The sequence below is a fragment of the Corvus hawaiiensis genome, chromosome 19, assembly GCF_020740725.1.
Source record: "Corvus hawaiiensis isolate bCorHaw1 chromosome 19, bCorHaw1.pri.cur, whole genome shotgun sequence".
NCBI lineage: Eukaryota > Metazoa > Chordata > Aves > Passeriformes > Corvidae > Corvus > Corvus hawaiiensis.
In genome coordinates, this window is record NC_063231.1 from 9,158,515 (window position 1) to 9,176,747 (window position 18,233).

The following is an 18,233-nucleotide window of genomic DNA, read 5'->3' on the forward strand; positions in this document are numbered from 1 at the left end:
AAAACTTCAGCTCTGCTGGGCTCACCGGCACCAGCAGCTAAAGAAAACTACAACTCTGCTGGGCTCACCGGCACCAGCAGCTACAGAAAACTACAACTCTGCTGGGCTCACCGGCACCAGCAGTAAAAGAAAACTACAGCTCTCCTGGGCTCACCGGCACCAGCAGCTACAGAAAACTACAAATCTGCTGGGCTCACCGGCACCAGCAGTAAAAGAAAACTACAGCTCTGCTGGGCTCACCGGCACCAGCAGCACAGCATTTGGAGAATGACCGATGATCTTCGCCGCACCCTTGGAGCTCTTAGGATCGAGCCAGCGTGGGCTGCCATGGAACTGATCGAGATGTCCCTGTCCGTCTCCAAGGGCTGAAGGGCTGTGACCAAAAGAAACAGAGGCAAGATGAAGCCACGTGTGGGCAGAGCCCCTGCGGGTTCCCCGCAGAGCACTCACCACTGAGGACGTCAGTCTGAGTCTCCAAATCCTGGTCCCTCATGTGTGTCATGGCGCTCCCTGGGAAGAGAGCTCTGTCATTCCCTGCTCCTGCTGTGCTCCCAGCAGTGTGAGCCCCGGCCCTGCTGCCCTCCCATTCTGCAGGGCTGACCCAGGGGCCGCCAGCAGCCAAAGGGAGTGGGGCTGAGCAAGGCGGTCACCAAGCCCAGCTTGTGGCAAGGGGCAGAGGGAGGCTGAGCCTCGGCATGGGGTGGTTGGGGTTGCCACAGGGTTGCCCCTTGCTGCCAGTGCAGTGGCAAGGAAGTGGCCAGGCTGGCCCAAAAGGGGCCAGGGGCTGTGACTCACTGATGAACCTGACGGCCGCCAGGCGCACGGAGGACTGAGAGTCCCTCAGGTAGGGCAGGCTCTGATGCATGTACTCTTCAGCCCTGCTGCTCCTCCTCAGCAGCTGCAGGGAGCACCAGCAATGTCTCCAGGCTTGTCACAGAGTCCCCCAGCTGGCTGGAGCAGTCCCTCCTGCCAGCACCCCTCCCTGCTGAGCCCTCCCTCTTGCTGGGTACAGGGAAGGGAGAGGGGCCTCGACAGGAGCCTCTGGGGCTCTGTTCTCGAGGACAGGAACAAGGTCCTCCAGGTCCTGCCCGGCCCTGCGAGCAGCACTCCGTACAGGCTCTGTTCCCCTGACAGACATAGGGCAGGGACAGCCCTCACCCAGCCTGGGCCCTGTGGCTTGTCCTTACCAAGCATTCTCCAAGCTCCCACATCCGCTCTCTCTGCAGCAGGTGCTTGAGCTGCTTCCATTTGAGAAGCTCTGCAGCAGCAAAAAGGGCTTCCCTGGAGGCCTGCAGGACAGCATTATCTCAGACGTGGCACCAGGGCCTGGGCAAAGAGACCTCTTGGCTCTACTCCTGCCGTGATTCTGCCCCTAGGAAGCTGTGACTTGTCCTAGCCCAAGTGTCTTGAGTTCTCTTGGGGACAGCCCTGCGTGACTGACTGAGGCTTGAAGCCCTGGCCTCTGATACTTGTAGGAAAGCTGAGAAACCTCTAGGCTTCTGGGAGCACATATGTTCGGGCCTCGGGTGCTGCCTCAGTGGCCACGGGCTGCTGCAGAGCCCTGCTGCAGCAGGCAGGGCAGGTGTTGAAAATGGCTGAGCCACCTTGTCCACCCCTGCTTGTACAGTTCTGCAGGGACCCTACCCAGGGGCTGCACTGGGGAAGCCCTGCCTGCTGCCAGCAGCCCTTGCCCCAGGCCCTGGGATCCCTGGGAGGTGGCAGTCCCCCCATACCAGTGCTCAGCCTCAAAATCCAAACCTTAGCCACGCTGGGGATATGGTCATTCAGACGGAAGAGAAGAGGGACCAGAGCACTCTGAATGTTCCTCCTCATCTTCTTCTCATCCCTACTCAACACAGCCTTCAGCAGGTCTCTGAAGAGCAACAGGGAGAGCTCTCGCAGCTGGCTGCACTCCTGGTAGGAAGGAGGAAAAGTGAGCTTTGGAACAGCAGCTCTCTGCCCGTGGCTGCGGTGAGGGCGATGCTCCAGGGTCACATTCCAGAGCAGGCAGGAGCAGCGTTTGGCTGCAAAGCCCAGAATCCGTTCCAGGAGAGCTGAGCCTGCTCTGAGCACTGCTTGCAGGGCAGGGCTGCAGGGCAGGGCCCGGCTGCAGGGCTCAGCCTCCCACATCAGCCTCACCGAGTCAAAGAGCGGCAGCACCTTCCCCACCAGCATCATGGCGATGGAGCTGGCCTTTGCCTTTTTCAGCTGACCCAGGATATTTCGGAAGACCACAATGATCTTCAGCTTTTCATCTTCACTGCCAGCTTCCAGTATCTTCATCATGCTTGGCAGGAAGGCGTCAACTTTTTTTGCCTTTAGGAAGAAGAGAATTTCCATTTTCTGAAAAGGTTTTGTCTGGACACCTCCCAGGGCAGCCACCCCAGGCCCCACCACAGCAGGGAGGGTCTTTGAAGCAGTCACCCCCACATCCTGACTCCCAGCCCAGGCCAAGCCACTGCCCTGCACTCAGCCCCAGGCCCTGGCTGCTGACGTGGCTGCCCCAACATCACCCTGCTCACCATCTCAGCTCTCTCTGACAGCTCAGCGAGGACTTCCAGCAACACGAAGGCCATCAGCACATCGACATGCTCCTGATCGCTCCAGACGTTGGGCTCGTCACCCAACTCCTCCACGTCAATCTGCCCCGAGGACGACTGCAGGAACAAACAGAGCCATGAGGCGCTGGCAGAGGGCTCACGGCAAGGGATCAGGGCCTTTCCTGGCAACTCACGGCTCTGCGAGAGGCGCAGGTGCCTTCTCTGCGAGGGTTGCACCACTGGTTGCGGAGCAAGGTAGCCAATTCCGTTAGGACCTTGTCCAAGATCTCAGGCATGGAGGACAGAGTGTCGCACAGTTCCTGCACAGTGCTGGAAGCCAGGGGCTGCCTCAGCCACAGCGCCGTGGCCAGGACCAGCCCCACAGAGCAGAGCCCAAGCTGGGGGTCTCCAGGGGCCCTGCCGGGGAAGCCTGACAGGGTTGAGGGGGAGTTCTGGGAGCACCAAGCTGGCTCTGGACTGGCTTGGCTGGCTTTGGCTGCTGCAGGCCCAGCCAGAGAGCTGGAAAGGTTTGTGGGATGGAGAGCCTGGCTCCCTGAGAAGTCCTGCAGCATTCCTTGGATCTGGCACACACAAAGTCTTGGGGTCCCACTCCCCACATGGAGCAAGCCCTTCAGATTGTCAGGGCCAGTACCTGTCTCCTTGAAAAGCCATCTCACACAGGCTGATGAGCACTGCTGAGCCATACTCGTTGGTCATCAGGAGAAACAGTGACTCCACTTTCTTACAGCCTGACTCCGTGGTGATGCATGGCAGGGTTTCAAGGATGCAGCTCACTATCTTGGGCACCTGGAGAGGAAACAGGTGAGCATGGCACTGCCACTGGAGTGCAGCCATGTCCTCAGCTGCCCTTCCCGTTCCTCTCTGCCACCTTCAGGTGGCTTCAGGTGCCCAAGTCACCTGGATTTGTGAGGAAGGGATGGAGGGAGGAACAAGGCCTGACAGGGCTGAAGATGGCAGTCCAGCCCCCGGGCACTTACATCCATCAGCCAGGAGTCTGGGTCTCTCATGGCCACATCCAGCATGCTGCTGGGCACCTCCTTGTCAAGGATGCTGTCATCTCTCAACGCCCCAATGGCCTCGAGGATGACGTCTGTCCTCTCGCTAGAGCGGAGATATCTTCCAAAGGCCTACGGCAGGAAGGAAGGAAGGAAGGAAGGCATGCCACTGAGTGCCCTGGTGGTGCTGCTTGGCTGGGCAGAGGTTCCTGGCAGTGCTGGCAGCACATCCCTCAGGAAAGCTGACAGCAGTGCCTGCAGTCCCTGGGTGGGAGAGGGTGAGGAGAAAGGGCCCTCCACATCGGGGAGGAGGGCTCATGGGCATGGCGTGCTGGCCCTACAGAGAACCAGGCTCTTGCTGGCGGCCAGGAGGGCTGGAGCTGCTGCTGGGGCTGGAGCTGCTGCCAGGACACCAGAGTGCAGCCCGTGTGTTGTCCCTGCTCAGGGATGGCAGGAACCTTCTTGCCAGGGCAGTGAGGCCCCACCGGCCCCACTGGCTCTGGGTCCCTTTGCTCACACAAATGCCCTGCTGATGCCACAGACAAGAGACCCGCAAAGCAGAGGGGGGCTCTTTACCTGGGTACAGTCCTTGGTGCTCAGGGAACACAAGGAGGAGGTGGTCACACCTTCCCAAACGAGCTGGTCTGACCTGTCAATTGGCCTTGACTTGTCTAAACAGCAGGGAAAGCACAGAAAAGTCACTAAGGTCATCAAACCCCCCTGAGATCTGCTTGCAGGACAGCGGGACAGAATCAGGCAAGATTTCTGGAGGGCATCAGCAATAGCTTCCTGCTACAGGCAAGAGGGAGCAGCCATGCTGCTGGATCTGCTCTTCTCTAACGGGGAAGGCTTGGCTTTGGCACCTGGCAGTCAATTGCAGCTTTGGCTGTGGGGGCCACAAGGCAGTGGGGTTCAAGGGCCTGAAAGGAAGGGGAGGAAGGGGAGCAGTAACAAACAGATCCGGGATTTGAGGCGAGCACTCAGCTTCTGCAGCAGAGTGACAGCTGGGATGCTACAGGAAGCAGCTGGGAGGGGCAAAGCAGGTCAGGCAGCAGATCTGTCAAGAGAGCTCTGTGTGCACAGGTGTGAAGGCCACAGCTGCTCTTGCTTTTTTACTTACAGAGGAATTCAGCGAGGGAGAAAAGAGCATGGAAGGCTGTATAGCTTGTATGTTCACTGGAACATCGGAAAAGAATGAGACGTGCCAGCAGCTTTCCCACGATTGGGATTGAGATGTCTTCAGGGCAGACACGTCCAGAACTGTCTCTTCCAAAGTTGACAGAGGCCTGGATGAGGGAGGCATGAGAAGAAGGGCTAAGAGAAGGAAGTTAGTGCCGAAGACTTGTACCCAAGAGTGTGCCCAGGGCTGGATTCCCGGTGAATCTGAGCTTTGCAGGGCTCTATGGCCCCATCTCTTGGAGCAACCAGCTGGGCAGCAGCCCTGGCATGGAGAGTGGCAGGGAGGGGAGATGGCCTGGCTGGAGGGCGCCTGGTCCTTACCTTCAGAATGGAATAGTTGGACATCAAATAAGTAAGGACACCGATCCTCCCCAGAGCCCTCTCCTGCACAACTTCTCTCTCAGACTTGGTGAAGTCCAGCAGCATCTGGGATGAGAGAAGCTGCTGGTGAGCACCAGAAGCAAACACAGCTCTGCTCCTGGGCCAGACTTGTATCATCCCTCGAGGCTTCCTCCGACCTCACACAAAGTCTGCAGAGGGCTGCCTATCCCTGGGGTCCCTCAGAGGCCTGGACAAAGCTCCCAGGACAACCTTTTGGCCAAGAAGGTGCCACCCTCTGCAGCCACTGTGCCTCCGAGGAGCCTGGTGCCAGCCCCTGCTTCCTCACAGGAGCTGAGCATCCTCCCCACACCACGCCCTGCCTGCTCAGCACTGGACTGGGCAACTCCTCCCCTCCAGGGTGAGGAACGCCCTGGGACCCCCACTCGGCCTGTGCCAGACCTCAAAGATGTCCTGCAGCTCCTGGCTGACACTGGAGACAGGAAAGCTGAGCACCAGTGTCCTCAGCATTGTGTCCATGGCCTTCAGGGTCTGCAAAGACGACAGAGAGCAGTGCCTGTGATTCTGCTCTTCTTTCCCCCACGCCCAGGACACTGATCTGAACTCTCAGTGCCTGAGGAGGAAACCTGAACTGCTCAGGAGAGACACAGCGATACACAAACTGCTGGGGACACAGCCACGCCCATGGGAAGGGGACAGAAGGGTGGGCAAGCAACAGCAAGACCTCACCCTGCCTCAGATCTCTGGTCATGGGGCAGCACAGGGTGACCAGGGAGCTGCCCAGAAGGACTGGACACTGCTGGAGCTCAGCCAGCACTTACCTTGATGTAGAGGGAAGCGCCTGAGCGTGGCATTTCCCTTTCTGAGGGAAGCCAGAAGACACTTGAGAAACACGCAGAGAGGAGGCTCTTGGTTTTGCCCTCCAGCACATTCTCCACCAAGCTGCAAGGACACAGGAGAGCCAGTTGGACACTGGTGCTGGGAGCAGCCCCTCGAGGCCTCGTGCACAAGGCCTCGGAGCTCTGGGGCAGGGGGCCCACCTTAATTCATCGATGGCAATCATGGCGAGATACCGGACCCGTAAGGACACATGGTCCCTTGGCTCCTTTTCCAGGATGTCCTGCAGAACACAACCAGGATGGGACCTGGCAGCTGCCAGCACCCAGTGCCTCCAGTCCCTGCCCCACCCAAGTGCTGTCCACACAGGGTCCCAGTGCCAGGGGTGCTTGTCCCCATCCCCAGAACACCAGGTGTCCCCTCACCTTGATGTTGTCCACCACTTCGCACGTTTGGCAGAATAAATCCAGGCCCTGGGTCAAGCCACGTTTCAAGGCGGTTTTGCACAGCACGTAGACACTCTTCAGAAATGTGAACTTGTGGGTGTCCTGGCAGCCAGGGGACAGAGACACAAATGGGGAGTGTGGGAGGGTGGACACAGCCAGCAGCACCAGAGCACTGCCCTGTGGGAAAAGCAGCTCTGCCCAGGCAGCAGCCCTCCACAGCCCAGCAAAGCCCCTGCCAGCAAACGCCAGCACAGCCACTGTCCAACTGGCCCCAATTACCTTGTCAAGGCTGCTGACAAAGGCCATGATGAAATCCACAGCTTCCTCTGCTTCTTCATATACAGGCAACCAGCTGGAATCTGCCAGAGGGCAAGAGCAGGGAGGGCTGCAGAGGCTCTGGCCACAGGAGAGAGCCAAGGAGACCTACCCTCCACCCAGCCCCATGCCCACCCCCCTGGCACGGCCTTTGTCCTGTGCAGCTCGTGGCTGGAGGCAACCAGCAGAGGAGCTGCTCTGCTGGAGCTGGGAAGGCCTCAGTGCCCTGGGCTGATGGGCAGGAAAGGTCCAGAGCCCCACTGCCCCTCACTGCCCACACCCTGGAGCCCCTCTGCTGGTTTTTCTTGGCAGAGGCTGTGCTGGGGCTGGCCTCCAGCCCTGAGCTGCCCTGGCATTCAGGCGACATCGTGCCTGTCCCCCAGGACTGTTGTTGTCATCGTGCCAGGAAAACGTGATCCTGGCCCCGTGCAGGGTGTGCTGGTGGGCCCCAGCCCTGCCCAGCCCCACGGGGCCCCTCGCTCACCAATCTGCAGTGGCTGCATCGTGGTCGTGTCGTAGAAGGACAAAGGCTGGAGGTATAAAGAGCTGCTCTCCTCGGAAGAGCTGTCCTCCTCCCAGGCCTTCCTGGGGAAGGCGGGGGGTCTCTTCTCCATCCTTTAGGATACACAATATGGGGGATGCTGGGGTGGGTGTTGGGGTGGTGGTGTGGCAATCTTTGGTAAAACACTTCAGCCCCACAGTGATGCCTTAGATTTTAACTTTGATAGTTTTCAAATCCTGCACTGCCCAGTGGGTAACTCGGAGTTTCTTGTAGCCTGTTAATTTCTGCTCGCTCATGCCAGCCAGACATAACAAGGCCTCTCCAGGCCTGCTCTTCAAGGACACTCAGACTGTCCTAGGCCCAAAATGTATAAACCAAAAGCCTCTGAGAGGGGGGCAAGCTGAGGGGAAATTACATCATCAACCTGAAGCTTTAATTGGAGAATTAACCCTGACATGCAAATGAACCAAACCTATAAAAGTGTGAAGAACTCGTGACCTGTTGTCCATCTTGGGGTCCATCTGGGCAGTGGCCTCTGGCTCCCCAGGGGTACCTCTGAAGGCCTTTCAAATAAACACCTACCTTTATTCCCTTACTCCTGTCTAGTCTCTGTTTCTAGGTGGCCTCTCAAGGCACCAACAGGGCTACCAGGGGTGATGGGGCAAGACAGGCTGCACTCAGGGGCTCCTTGTCAGCTCCAAGCTCCTGCCTGTCACCATCCACCGTGGGCAACAGGCACGCTGACCACGCACGCTGCAGTGGGCTGTCACAGAGGGCCCCACTGTGACACAGCACCTGCCTCTAGCAACGGGTTCCAGGGCTTGTTGACACGGAACCTGTCCCCAGCAACGGGTCCCAGTGACCCACCACCCCGGCAGGGAAGGGCAGGCTGTCCCCCAGGGCACAGGCCTGGCATAGCCTTGGCCACCTGGCTGCTTTCAGGGTGCCTCCAGACCTCCCTGTGCCCTCCCATCCCCTCGGGACATCCCTGGTGCCCTCCCATGCACCCCAGAGCCCCGTGTTCAGACACTCCCATGTGCCTTCAGGACATCCCTTTCCTTCCAGGATACTGCAGAGCCTGACCTCTCTGGGGGGGTGTAGGAGTGCAGATGGGAGCGTGGCAACCTGGGAGCGTGGCAACCACCACGATAATGCTGTGGTCCTCATCATGCTGGGAGCTCTTGTCCTCTGGTCCAGCCCAGCTGAGCAGCCTGAGCTGGTGCAGGTGCTGCGGGGACCGGGGGCAAACTGGGACCTCTAGAGCACATCAAAAGGTGCACTGGGGTGCTGAAGGGGAAACTGGCCCCACTTTAGCCCCTGGTCCCTGCAGCACTCCTCCATCAGCCTCCTTGCACCCTTAGGAGCCCTTCCTTGGCCCTGATTTTACACAAAAGCTCACCGTTTGCCCTTTCTGGGGCCTGCAGAGGCCGCTCAGGCACAGTCCGACCACGGGACTCCTCCATCTGCCCTGTAGGTGTCTTCAGATCGCTCTGGGTCACAGAATCACAGAAACATTAAATTTGGAAAAGACCCCCAAGATCATCAAGTCCAACCTTTGACCAATCACCACCTTGTCAATTAAACCAGAGCACTGAGTGCCACATCCAGTCGTTTCTTGAGTGCCTCCAGGAATGGGGACTCCCTTCCAAAGCCTGAGAACTGTTTCCATTAAGAAATTCTTCCTAATGATTACAGACAAACGTCTCCTGAGGCCTTCAGTGCACCCCTGCCCCCCTGCAGAAATGCCCCTGGATGGAGGGCTTGCAATGCTGGACTCTACAAAAACACTTTATTCCCCCCAGCAATCTCCCAGAGCTGTTGGTTATGTCCCAGAGCCTTCTCAGGATCCCTCCTGTCCCCTCCTGAGGCACTCCCGGTGATGGAGGCACTCTGTCTGTCCTAGCTGGGACTCCTGAAGCTGCTCTCTAACCCCTCAGTGCAGAGGCTGGTGGAGCCCTCAAACCTGTGGTGGAGCCTGAGTTGGCCATGAAGGCACCTCAGAGCTGCAGCCTGTGCTGGTGGGCAGGGATGGGGAGATGGTCTGCCTGGAGGGACCTGCTCCTTACCTCCAGAGTGGAATAATTGGATGGCAAAAGGGTCAGGACACCAATCCTGCCCACAGCCCTCTCCCACACAACTCTCTCAGCTCTGGTGAAGTCCAGCAGCATCTGGGGTGAGAGAAGGTGCTGGTGAGCACTGGAGCAGACACTCTCCAGGGTGAGGAACGCCCTGGGACCCCCACTCGGCCTGTGCCAGACCTCAAAGATGTCCTGCAGCTCCTGGCTGACACTGGAGACAGGAAAGCTGAGCACCGGTGTCCTCAGCATTGTGTCCATGGCCTTCAGGGTCTGCAAAGACGACAGAGAGCAGTGCCTGTGATTCTGCTCTTCTTTCCCCCACGCCCAGGACACTGATCTGAACTCTCAGTGCCTGAGGAGGAAACCTGAACTGCTCAGGAGAGACACAGCGATACACAAACTGCTGGGGACACAGCCACGCCCATGGGAAGGGGACAGAAGGGTGGGCAAGCAACAGCAAGACCTCACCCTGCCTCAGATCTCTGGTCATGGGGCAGCACAGGGTGACCAGGGAGCTGCCCAGAAGGACTGGACACTGCTGGAGCTCAGCCAGCACTTACCTTGATGTAGAGGGAAGCGCCTGAGCGTGGCATTTCCCTTTCTGGGGGAAGCCAGAAGACACTTGAGAAACACGCAGAGAGGAGGCTCTTGGTTTTGCCCTCCAGCACATTCTCCACCAAGCTGCAAGGACACAGGAGAGCCAGTTGGACACTGGTGCTGGGAGCAGCCCCTCGAGGCCTCGTGCAGGGGACCCACAAGGGATGAGCAGATTCCCCCCCAGAACACCGGGTGTCTCCTCACCTTGATTTTTTTTCTGGGTGGCAGAATAAATCCAGGCCCTGGCATAAGCCACGATTCCAAGTGGTTCTGCACAGGGAGGGGACCAGGAGAGTTTTCTGGCTGCTCTGGGCTGGGGTCCCCAAGGCTGCAGGAGCAGCCAAGCCAGCTCATGGGGCAGCTGGAAGGCAGAAGGAAACAGACCCCCCTTGGGCACCACGGCTGCTCTCAGCCCCCTTGGTCAGGGACAAGGACATCTGCCCCTGGAGGGACCTTTTCTCATGCAAATGTGGTTACATATTGAAAAAAAATTGGGAGAGAAAACCACCTTTTGCTCTCAGCCCTTCTCAATCCCATTGCTTCTGGAGAGGTTTGGATATTTATTAGTAATGACCTCAAGTGCATCATCCACTGCTGCTCCATTACAAGGCCAGATTGGGCTGTAGGGCTGATTTACTCAGGGGGACATTGGGCAGCAGAACCTTTGGTACCTCTACGTGAGAGCATTGAAACTACAGGCAGTAATTCAGGGGTCAGAAAAACCACAGCTCGCTTTAGGGCCTCGACCCAGACATGGGGGGGTACATACAGGAGAAAGTTTTACTGCTACCACTCATAACAGCAGCTTTACTAAACCCCTAAAAAACAATTACTGTTGGAGTTGAAAAATAATGAAGTAGGTAAATCATTTACAGGGAGGGGGAGAGGGCCTGTTTAAAACCCTATCAACTGTGACTGCTCTGAAGCAGCCCCCAGAGCCTGCAGCAGTCTTCAGTTAGGTGCACATTATTTAATTGGTTTCAAGTGATTTTCTGGACTGCTAATCACCATGATGTAATTAAAAACCGGGGCAGCATGTTGCTAATGCCATAGCACATCAGAGATGTTAAACTCCTGAGAGTTCCTGGAATAGGGATGGCTGCTCCCCTTGCCTGGAGTGTTGTGAAACAACCAGACAGGAGATGTCTGCAGGTGACTGAAGCAGAGGGAGGCAGGCAAGTGGCCACCAGTAGCTGCTGAGGAGTCAAGGTGAAATATCCATACACATTTTAAAAAACATCCACTGCTCATGAAAATACAGATTTTGAAAAGCCATGACTTTTGGAAGGAACACAAGTTCTCCTTCTTACAGACGTAGGCTGTCTCACTAAAAAAAAGGTGAAAAAAGGAAAAATGAAGTTTTGCTTCACAGTTGGAGTTGTTTAACTCCTCATTAAATGGTTTGTGGTCTCCATGATCCTCATGGGGTGATGAATCTTTCTCATGCTTCTCAGGACCAGCTGAGAGCAGCTGAATAAAGCCCAGCCATGCTTTCACCCTCGTGTGTACAGGGTAGTGGTGGGAGAAAAGGGGACTAAAAAAAAAAGGGCCAGTAACTCAGTGTGAAGAAGGGATAGAGACTGCAAGCTCTGATGGATGCTGGAGAGCACCTCTTCCCTGGAAAGGCACCATTGGATCAGCTTCGTCTGCTTAAAGACTTTCTGCAACACGATCCTGAAAGCACAACAGTTCATCTCATGGCTTTCTGCTGCACAGCTCATTTTCCACAAAGCTCCAGCTAACTGGGCTGCAGCCCATCCATGAAGGAGTTTCAGGTTTTTTGGTTCGTTTAACTTTCCTTTTTACCCCAGTGTTGATACAGCTGAACCTCAGCAGCACGGCTAGGGCAGGTTTCTTGCAGAACCACAGATGTGGCAGGTGTATCTAACACTGGTGTCAGGGGCTAACACAGAGCACTCACCCAGCCAAAGCTGCTCTGCCACTTCTCACAGCCAGTGTGAGAAGATCAAGGGGCAACTCAAACATTTCCTCACCCACTGGCTACAGCAGAGGTTCACAGGAATGCAATCACTTGGCAGCATGGGAGGCAGGAAGAATATTTCCACAGGAAACAGCAATTTTAGAACAGGAGCCTACTCCCAAATCGACGGGCTCCAGGGAGGAATTGCCACCTCTGCTGATCACCAGAACCATCCCCTTGTATCTCCACGGGCTCTGTTCTCCAGCAAGGACAGTGGGGGCATCTGGCTCATGGGACTCACCTCCATCTCAGACATCCTGCAAAGGACAGGGCAAAGCTCTCCAGCTCCTTCAGAGTTTGGTTGTGCTGCTTATTCCCCCTGTCCCCATCCAGTGCCCTGCAGAGATGCCAGTAGGACAGGCCAGGACACACAGGCAGACCCTAAAAGCAGATCAGCTGCAAGAAGTAGGAGAATAAGGGAACAAACAGGAGGAGCTGGAGTTCCTTCAGCAAACACCAGCCACTCACACTCAGCTTTCCCCCAGGGCAGACCTGACTCACAAACCAGCCCACCTGAGATCACTGGCAGGAGAAAGAGGATTTGAGAGGAAAACTGTAGAGCCTTAACAAGGTCCTTTGGTTTTGTTTGCAAAAGGATCTATTTGAGGAGACATCACTACCTGAAACTTTCAGCCTCTTCCCATGGCATTGTAACAAACACAAGACAATAAATAATTCCAGTGTTTGCCAAGACAAGAAGAAAATTCAATCTCCAAAGCAATGGCATCACTTCCAGCAGCTCCAAGTGAAAAGCTAATGACCTGCAATACCCTGATACATGTTTTGTTCTACAAGTTAAGCCAGCTCACTGCCTTTCCAATGGGTATCCTTAGGCTTTCTGCCTCTGGCACAGCTTCAGTGAGCACTCTCAAAGGGACCAGAGCAGAGTTCCCCCAACACCCCCACAGGAGCCAGGAGAGCAGAGCTGCTGTCCCAGGGTTTAGATGTCCTTCTTTCTCCAACCAACCATTAAGCACAGTCACGGACACACAAAATCCAGCACTCTTCTCCAGCTGCAAACACTGAATTTCCCCACCCCTTTTCCCTCTTCCAGCCTCACACCCTGGGATCTATAGCTTTAGGAGCATTTTAGTCTGTGGGTTTTATGGTCAGAACCAGCTTGGTGGAACAAACCACCACAATCTCTAAAAGATTCACCTGGTACCCTGAGGGTCCCACCAAGAAGACATAAGTTGCAGTCACTTTGGAGAAAATACTACTACTGAAGGAAGTACAACAGCAACAGAATAAAACCCAAGGAACTTCAAAAGATCCTACAGATTTTTTTTTTTTTTCTGCTCTAAGTTCTTTCCCAGAAAAGAAGAAGAGTTTATGTAAGAGATCATTTTGGTATCACTTTCATTATACTTTGCCCTCACTGGTCTGCTCTATGCCACTCTCAACAAGCCTTTGCAATAAAAAAAAATAAAACAGAATCATGGAAAGGGACAAAGAGCCTCTTTCCTAAGTGAGCATACGAGTGCAGTTTGCATCCACAGCTCCAACTAGCCCCTGCAGAGAGAGCAACCAGCAGGACATTGTGGTTGAGCTGAGAAATCTCTGCAAAAAATCCCAAGTCTAAAGCACACTTTGGCTTCCCACCACCTGCTCTGAAATAAATTTTCCACAGCAACCAATAGAAAACATTGCTAACATTTTCATTTCTCCTGCAGTACATTAAGTAGAATGAAGTTTTTCACTGGTTTAACTTCTCTGTTTTAAAACCACTGTCCGTAGGTACTAATGCTTTATGTTTGGATTCTGTTTTGTTTCATTCTGAACCCAAGGTTCCACCAGGTTGGATTGTTCATGAGTCAGGTTGCACCTGGGGAAATGAACAGTCAGCTCCAGCTTGGGTGGCAGCTTCTCCTCGGAAAGGAGGAAAGCTGCAAGGATTTCTCCTGCAACCCTTCTGACAAATTCTCCCTTATTTGCAAACATGACAGGATGGCACTTGCAGAAAAGAACATATTAGCAAGACATGCTAAGGAGCTAGGAGGGGGGAAAAAAAAGGTTAATGGATATGGAAAAAATTAGTCAGGAATTATATAAACAGGAAAATGCTGTTAATCCATTTATTCTATTATTTCTGTGGTCACTCACACTTGAGGAAGCTGTTGTGTTTCTGCATTCACACAGTGTGAGTTCACACAGAGCTCTCTGGAGGTTGCCAGGCTGGGCTACAGATGTGGTATAACTTAGTTACAAAGCACCAGTAACGCACGTTCCTCCTTACGGAGAACGCGTGCAGCACAATAATCATTTCCCTCCTGCCACAGACATTTCAGTGCCTGCTTCTCAAAGTCTACTTAAAAACTAGAAAGCAAGAATTTTTAAGAGAACAGACTGGCTGGAAGACAGGGCCCTCTAAAGAAGAAGGCAGTGTGAGTACCTCAAAAGCTGTTTGTGTCCAAGGAAGCCTTCATGTCTCTTCCCTTCCCTTCTCCAAGTGCCTGCACAGCCTTTCCAAATCCCAGTTTATTCAGCTCCTCTTCCAGACAGAAATGCAGAAGCCACTAGGATCTCAGAGAAAAAGACAATTTACTTGGCTCCTCCCATCCTTAAAGCACCCACATATCACACACAGCTGGATGTTCACTTTCTCTTCTGGAGCACAAGTCAGCAGTGCCACAGAACAATGCAAACAAGGCAAGTTCCTGCACATGGAAAAACCAATCACACTCCCAAAAATGTGAGGAACGAGACAACTCTCAGAAAAATTAAAATAATTTATTAAAAACAAAAAAATTGAAAAATTACAAAAATTAGAAAAATATAAAAATTTGGGATCCTAGTGGCACAGGAGGTATGCCCCAGGAGCACAGGGATTAGAGATCTTCAGGCTTAGACAGCACTGGACCTTTGGGGGAAGAATTTGCAGTGCTGGGCTGACTTTTACCTAATCCAAAAGCCAAGGAAAAATTATTAAAAGCTCCTTAATAGGAGTAAGGCTTTAACACCCAGCACCAGCAACCACTACATCTAATCTGCAGTGATCTCACCTCGGCCTTGCAGCTTTGCAGCTGGAATGTTGAATTTTTCTTATCGCAGTGGAGAGGGGGGAGAGCCGAGCCGCTCCGGCTGCCCACGGCAAGGCAGTGGGGGGGGTTCCACGTCTGGAACAGGTCCATGGCTCCAGGATGGCCGTGGCCCGGCCCGGCCTGGCCCAAGCAGGGCCTGGCCGGGCCCGCTGGCCCCCACACGGGGCCCGCAGCCACCTGTCCCAGCGCCAGAAACGAGAGAGAGCTTGGGGGGGAGTTTGCCTATTCTTAAATGTGGATCACAGAGGTGGTCACAACTTTAAGTGGCTTAGAGAATTGTCCATATTCAAACTGGCCAGCTGATAGGTTCTATCAGTTCCCAGAGGAAACTGTAAGCATCCCTTGGCAAGGACGTCCCTTCCGGGACTATGCTTGCTAACCTATGACACACTTAAAAAAACCCATCTTGAATTGTTCTAGTGAAAATATTCAGGAGAATAAACCTGTCCAGCATGAGAGCTTTATGTAAGTTGTTCAGTTCTTGTTGCAGAGGATGGTGGACGAGGCTCAACTTTATCAAAAATGTCATTAAAATGAAAAACCCTTTTGCAGGCAAACAGAGGAGAATGACAAAGTTCACTGATCAGGCCACTGCTGTGACCCAAAGGCAAATGCAGCATGACCTCAGCCTCCTCAGCGTTAGCAGTGCCCACAGCAGTCAGCCCCCCTTCCTGAGGGGGATCCCACCCCCTCGGGATCCTCCAGCCTCCTCCTGGTTGTCCCTGGGCCTGGGAGGCATCTCTGCTCGCTGGGGCTGGCCCCAAACGCAGCACCAAGGCACAGATCCCAACAGAAAGACACGGCACAGGGCACTGAAAGGAGTAAAATCAAGGCAATCTATTTTTTAAAATGATATGTATATATATACAGATATGAATCAATTCTTTGAGCTGGTGGAAGTCCTTAGCAGCTCAACTCGAACAAAACCAATTTCCAGAGCAGGCAATAGCTGCTCAGGACAGGGATTGTCCTCCCTTTGCTTTACACCTGCAGCAGCAGCTTTCCTGGTCAAGCACAGGAGGGAACAAGCAGATAAACCCTCAGCTACTGATTTGAGTTTGGCCCAGCGATTGGGATAGAAGCAGCCCTTTGCTGGCCTGCCACTCCTGCCACTCCTTGCAGAACAGGACTGGGATTTTGCACGCTCTCCTGGAGCAGTCTGGCATAAAAAACTCCTGTGCCAGTCCCAGCACCAGCCACTTGATGGCCGTCCTGCTCTGCAAGAGAGGGACACCGGGGACAGAGCAGGGACCTGCCAGGGACCCCCGAGCTCACCAGCCGGGAGCTGAGGGCTCCCCCGACACCCCCGAGCAGCTGCCCCACGGTGCTGTCCCTCACCCGGTGTCACAGGTTAGCAAGCATAGTCCCAGAAGGGATGTCCTTGCCAAGGGATGCTTACAGTTTCCTCTGGGAACTGACAGAACCTATCAGCTGGCCAGTTTGAATATGGACAATTCTCTAAGCCACTTAAAGTTGTGACCACCTCTGTGATCCACATTTAAGAATAGGCAAACTCCCCCCCAAGCTCTCTCTCGTTTCCGCTGCTGGGACAGGTGGCTGCGGGCCCCGTGTGGGGGCCAGCGGGCCCGGCCAGGCCCTGCTTGGGCCAGGCCGGGCTGGGCCACGGCCATCCTGGAGCCATGGACCTGTTCCAGCCATGGAACCCCCCCCACTGCCTTGCCGTGGGCAGCCGGAGCAGCTCGGCTCTCCCCCCTCTCCACTGCGATAAGAAAAATTCAACATTCCAGCTGCAAAGCTGCAAGGCCGAGGTGAGATTAACGCTTTTATTGCTGTGAAGAGCTGAAAACCTGAGGGAAGAGAGAGAGGAGATGCTTAAAGCTGAAATTCTGTTGTGAAGCTGTGATATATCAGAGTATCCCGTTGTAATTCCATGAAGATATGGGGGGTGGAGTGTTCAACTCGTAAGCAAAAGCACCTGCGCTGAGATAGGCAGATGCTGACGCAGCTGTAATTGCATGAGAAGTTTGGACAGGGAGATATGAACCAAATGAGGACTTTTGCTCCAAATGGGAAAGGAGAAAACCTCAGTCCCTAGAGATGCTCCCAGAGATAGTCCTAACGATGAAGATGATGAAGACCCTTTGCTCCCAGGGAAGGAGAAGGGCCTCTGTTTTTGTTTCTGAACGGCTCAACCTTAAAATTGTACCCCAAAATTGTACCTACTCAAGAGCAGAGCCTCAAAAGCAGTTGCGGGAAAAGCTGCAAGTCGGGGGAAGGGACTCACACGCAGGCAGAGAGACTTCTTCCTAAATGGACTGAACAATATTTGGAAGTGGGCGGCTGTCTCGTTGTGATAATGTTTTCATAGCACGAGCAAGAAGAGACTTCTCTTTCTAAATGGACTGAACAAGGTTATTACGGAAGTGGTAAACAGACTGAACATCTTAAGGGTTGTCTTTTTACATTGTCAGTGGGAGAAGGGAGGAAGGTGGGGGGAGGAGGAGAGTTCTGAAGCTGGTATAATTTTTTTTTTTTCTTTTCTCCCTTCTTTTAGGTCTGTTAATAAACTTCTTTATATTCTTTCAAGTTTGGTGCCTGCTTTGCATTTCTCCTAATCCTTATCTCACAGCAGATAAAGAGTAATGAGTATTTTGGACCAAACCACTACACCCGGGTGTTATAAACGAGAGGGTTTGAGATCACTTTGAAAATCACTGGTGAGGGTATGAGCAAAAGTCAGATTTAATATTGAGCGACAAAGCACCACAAGTTCGTTGGCCAGATTCACTCTACCACTTACAGGACAGCTGAGGGAAAATAATCAGCAAGAAGATACAGAGGAGATGAAGGTCTGGAAAGCTGGAGATTCCCCATCCAAGAAAAAGATGATAAAAGGACAAAAGAATGTGGAGCAAAGTAGCATGAAGAGTGAGAAAACCAGTAGAGGATAGAATACTGATTAATTAAGTGAATGATGTGACTTAGAATCAATGAGCATTAATTTCTTTGTTGGCTAAAAATGTGTGAGTAAGTGGAAAAGTTCTGTATTGGCGTCAGCATGGAGGCCAGAATTTGTCAGCCACCCCTGTGGGCCAAAAATTAAGCAATGCCTTACTCTCTAACACTCAAAAGACAGTGTTAGAGGGAGTCTTGATCCCGACCATTGCGGAGGTTTTCGGGAACAGCAGCACTGGTGAAAAGACGCCCAAAGCCGGCAGCCCGCACACGCTCTGCTTCCTCCCGCAGGTGCCCCGGCTGCCCATCCCTTCTCGCTGTACAAACCCTCTGCTGTTTTTCCCAGCGCCTGGGGATGGCATCACCTCCTCATTGCTCGCGATGTGTGGTGAGGAGCTGGAGGCTTTCCCCGGCGCGTGTGCATGAGGCTTGTTTTGGTGGAAATC

At 54.0% G+C, this 18,233-nt stretch overlaps 1 protein-coding gene across 1 annotated transcript; it reads right to left on the reverse strand.

The window, feature by feature from the left end:
• Positions 1-646: 646 nt before the first annotated feature.
• LOC125336051 lies at positions 647-14,300 on the reverse strand. The gene is made up of 20 exons (XM_048324157.1): positions 14,223-14,300; positions 9,813-9,933; positions 9,241-9,342; positions 8,574-8,664; positions 6,637-6,716; positions 6,337-6,459; positions 6,115-6,194; positions 5,896-6,016; positions 5,516-5,605; positions 5,057-5,161; positions 4,677-4,842; positions 4,133-4,227; positions 3,539-3,688; positions 3,193-3,347; positions 2,735-2,870; positions 2,523-2,657; positions 2,140-2,316; positions 1,759-1,914; positions 1,188-1,289; positions 647-898 (listed from the first exon to the last, which is right to left on the reverse strand). The coding sequence occupies exons 2-20, from the start codon at positions 9,843-9,845 to the stop codon at positions 647-649; spliced, it is 2,349 nt and encodes a 782-aa protein (XP_048180114.1). The 5' UTR covers positions 9,846-9,933; positions 14,223-14,300.
• Positions 14,301-18,233: the final 3,933 nt, after the last annotated feature.

Excerpts from the sequence above, each read along its gene's own strand:
- LOC125336051 (XM_048324157.1), bottom strand. The coding sequence starts at position 9,845 with ATGCCACGCTCAGGCGCTTCCCTCTACATCAAG. Across the intron at positions 6,195-6,336 it reads AAGTGGTGGACAACATCAAG|GACATCCTGGAAAAGGAGCC; the intron begins GTGAGGGGACAC and ends TGTGTTCTGCAG. Across the intron at positions 899-1,187 it reads GGGAGCTTGGAGAATGCTTG|CTGCTGAGGAGGAGCAGCAG; the intron begins GTAAGGACAAGC and ends TGCTCCCTGCAG.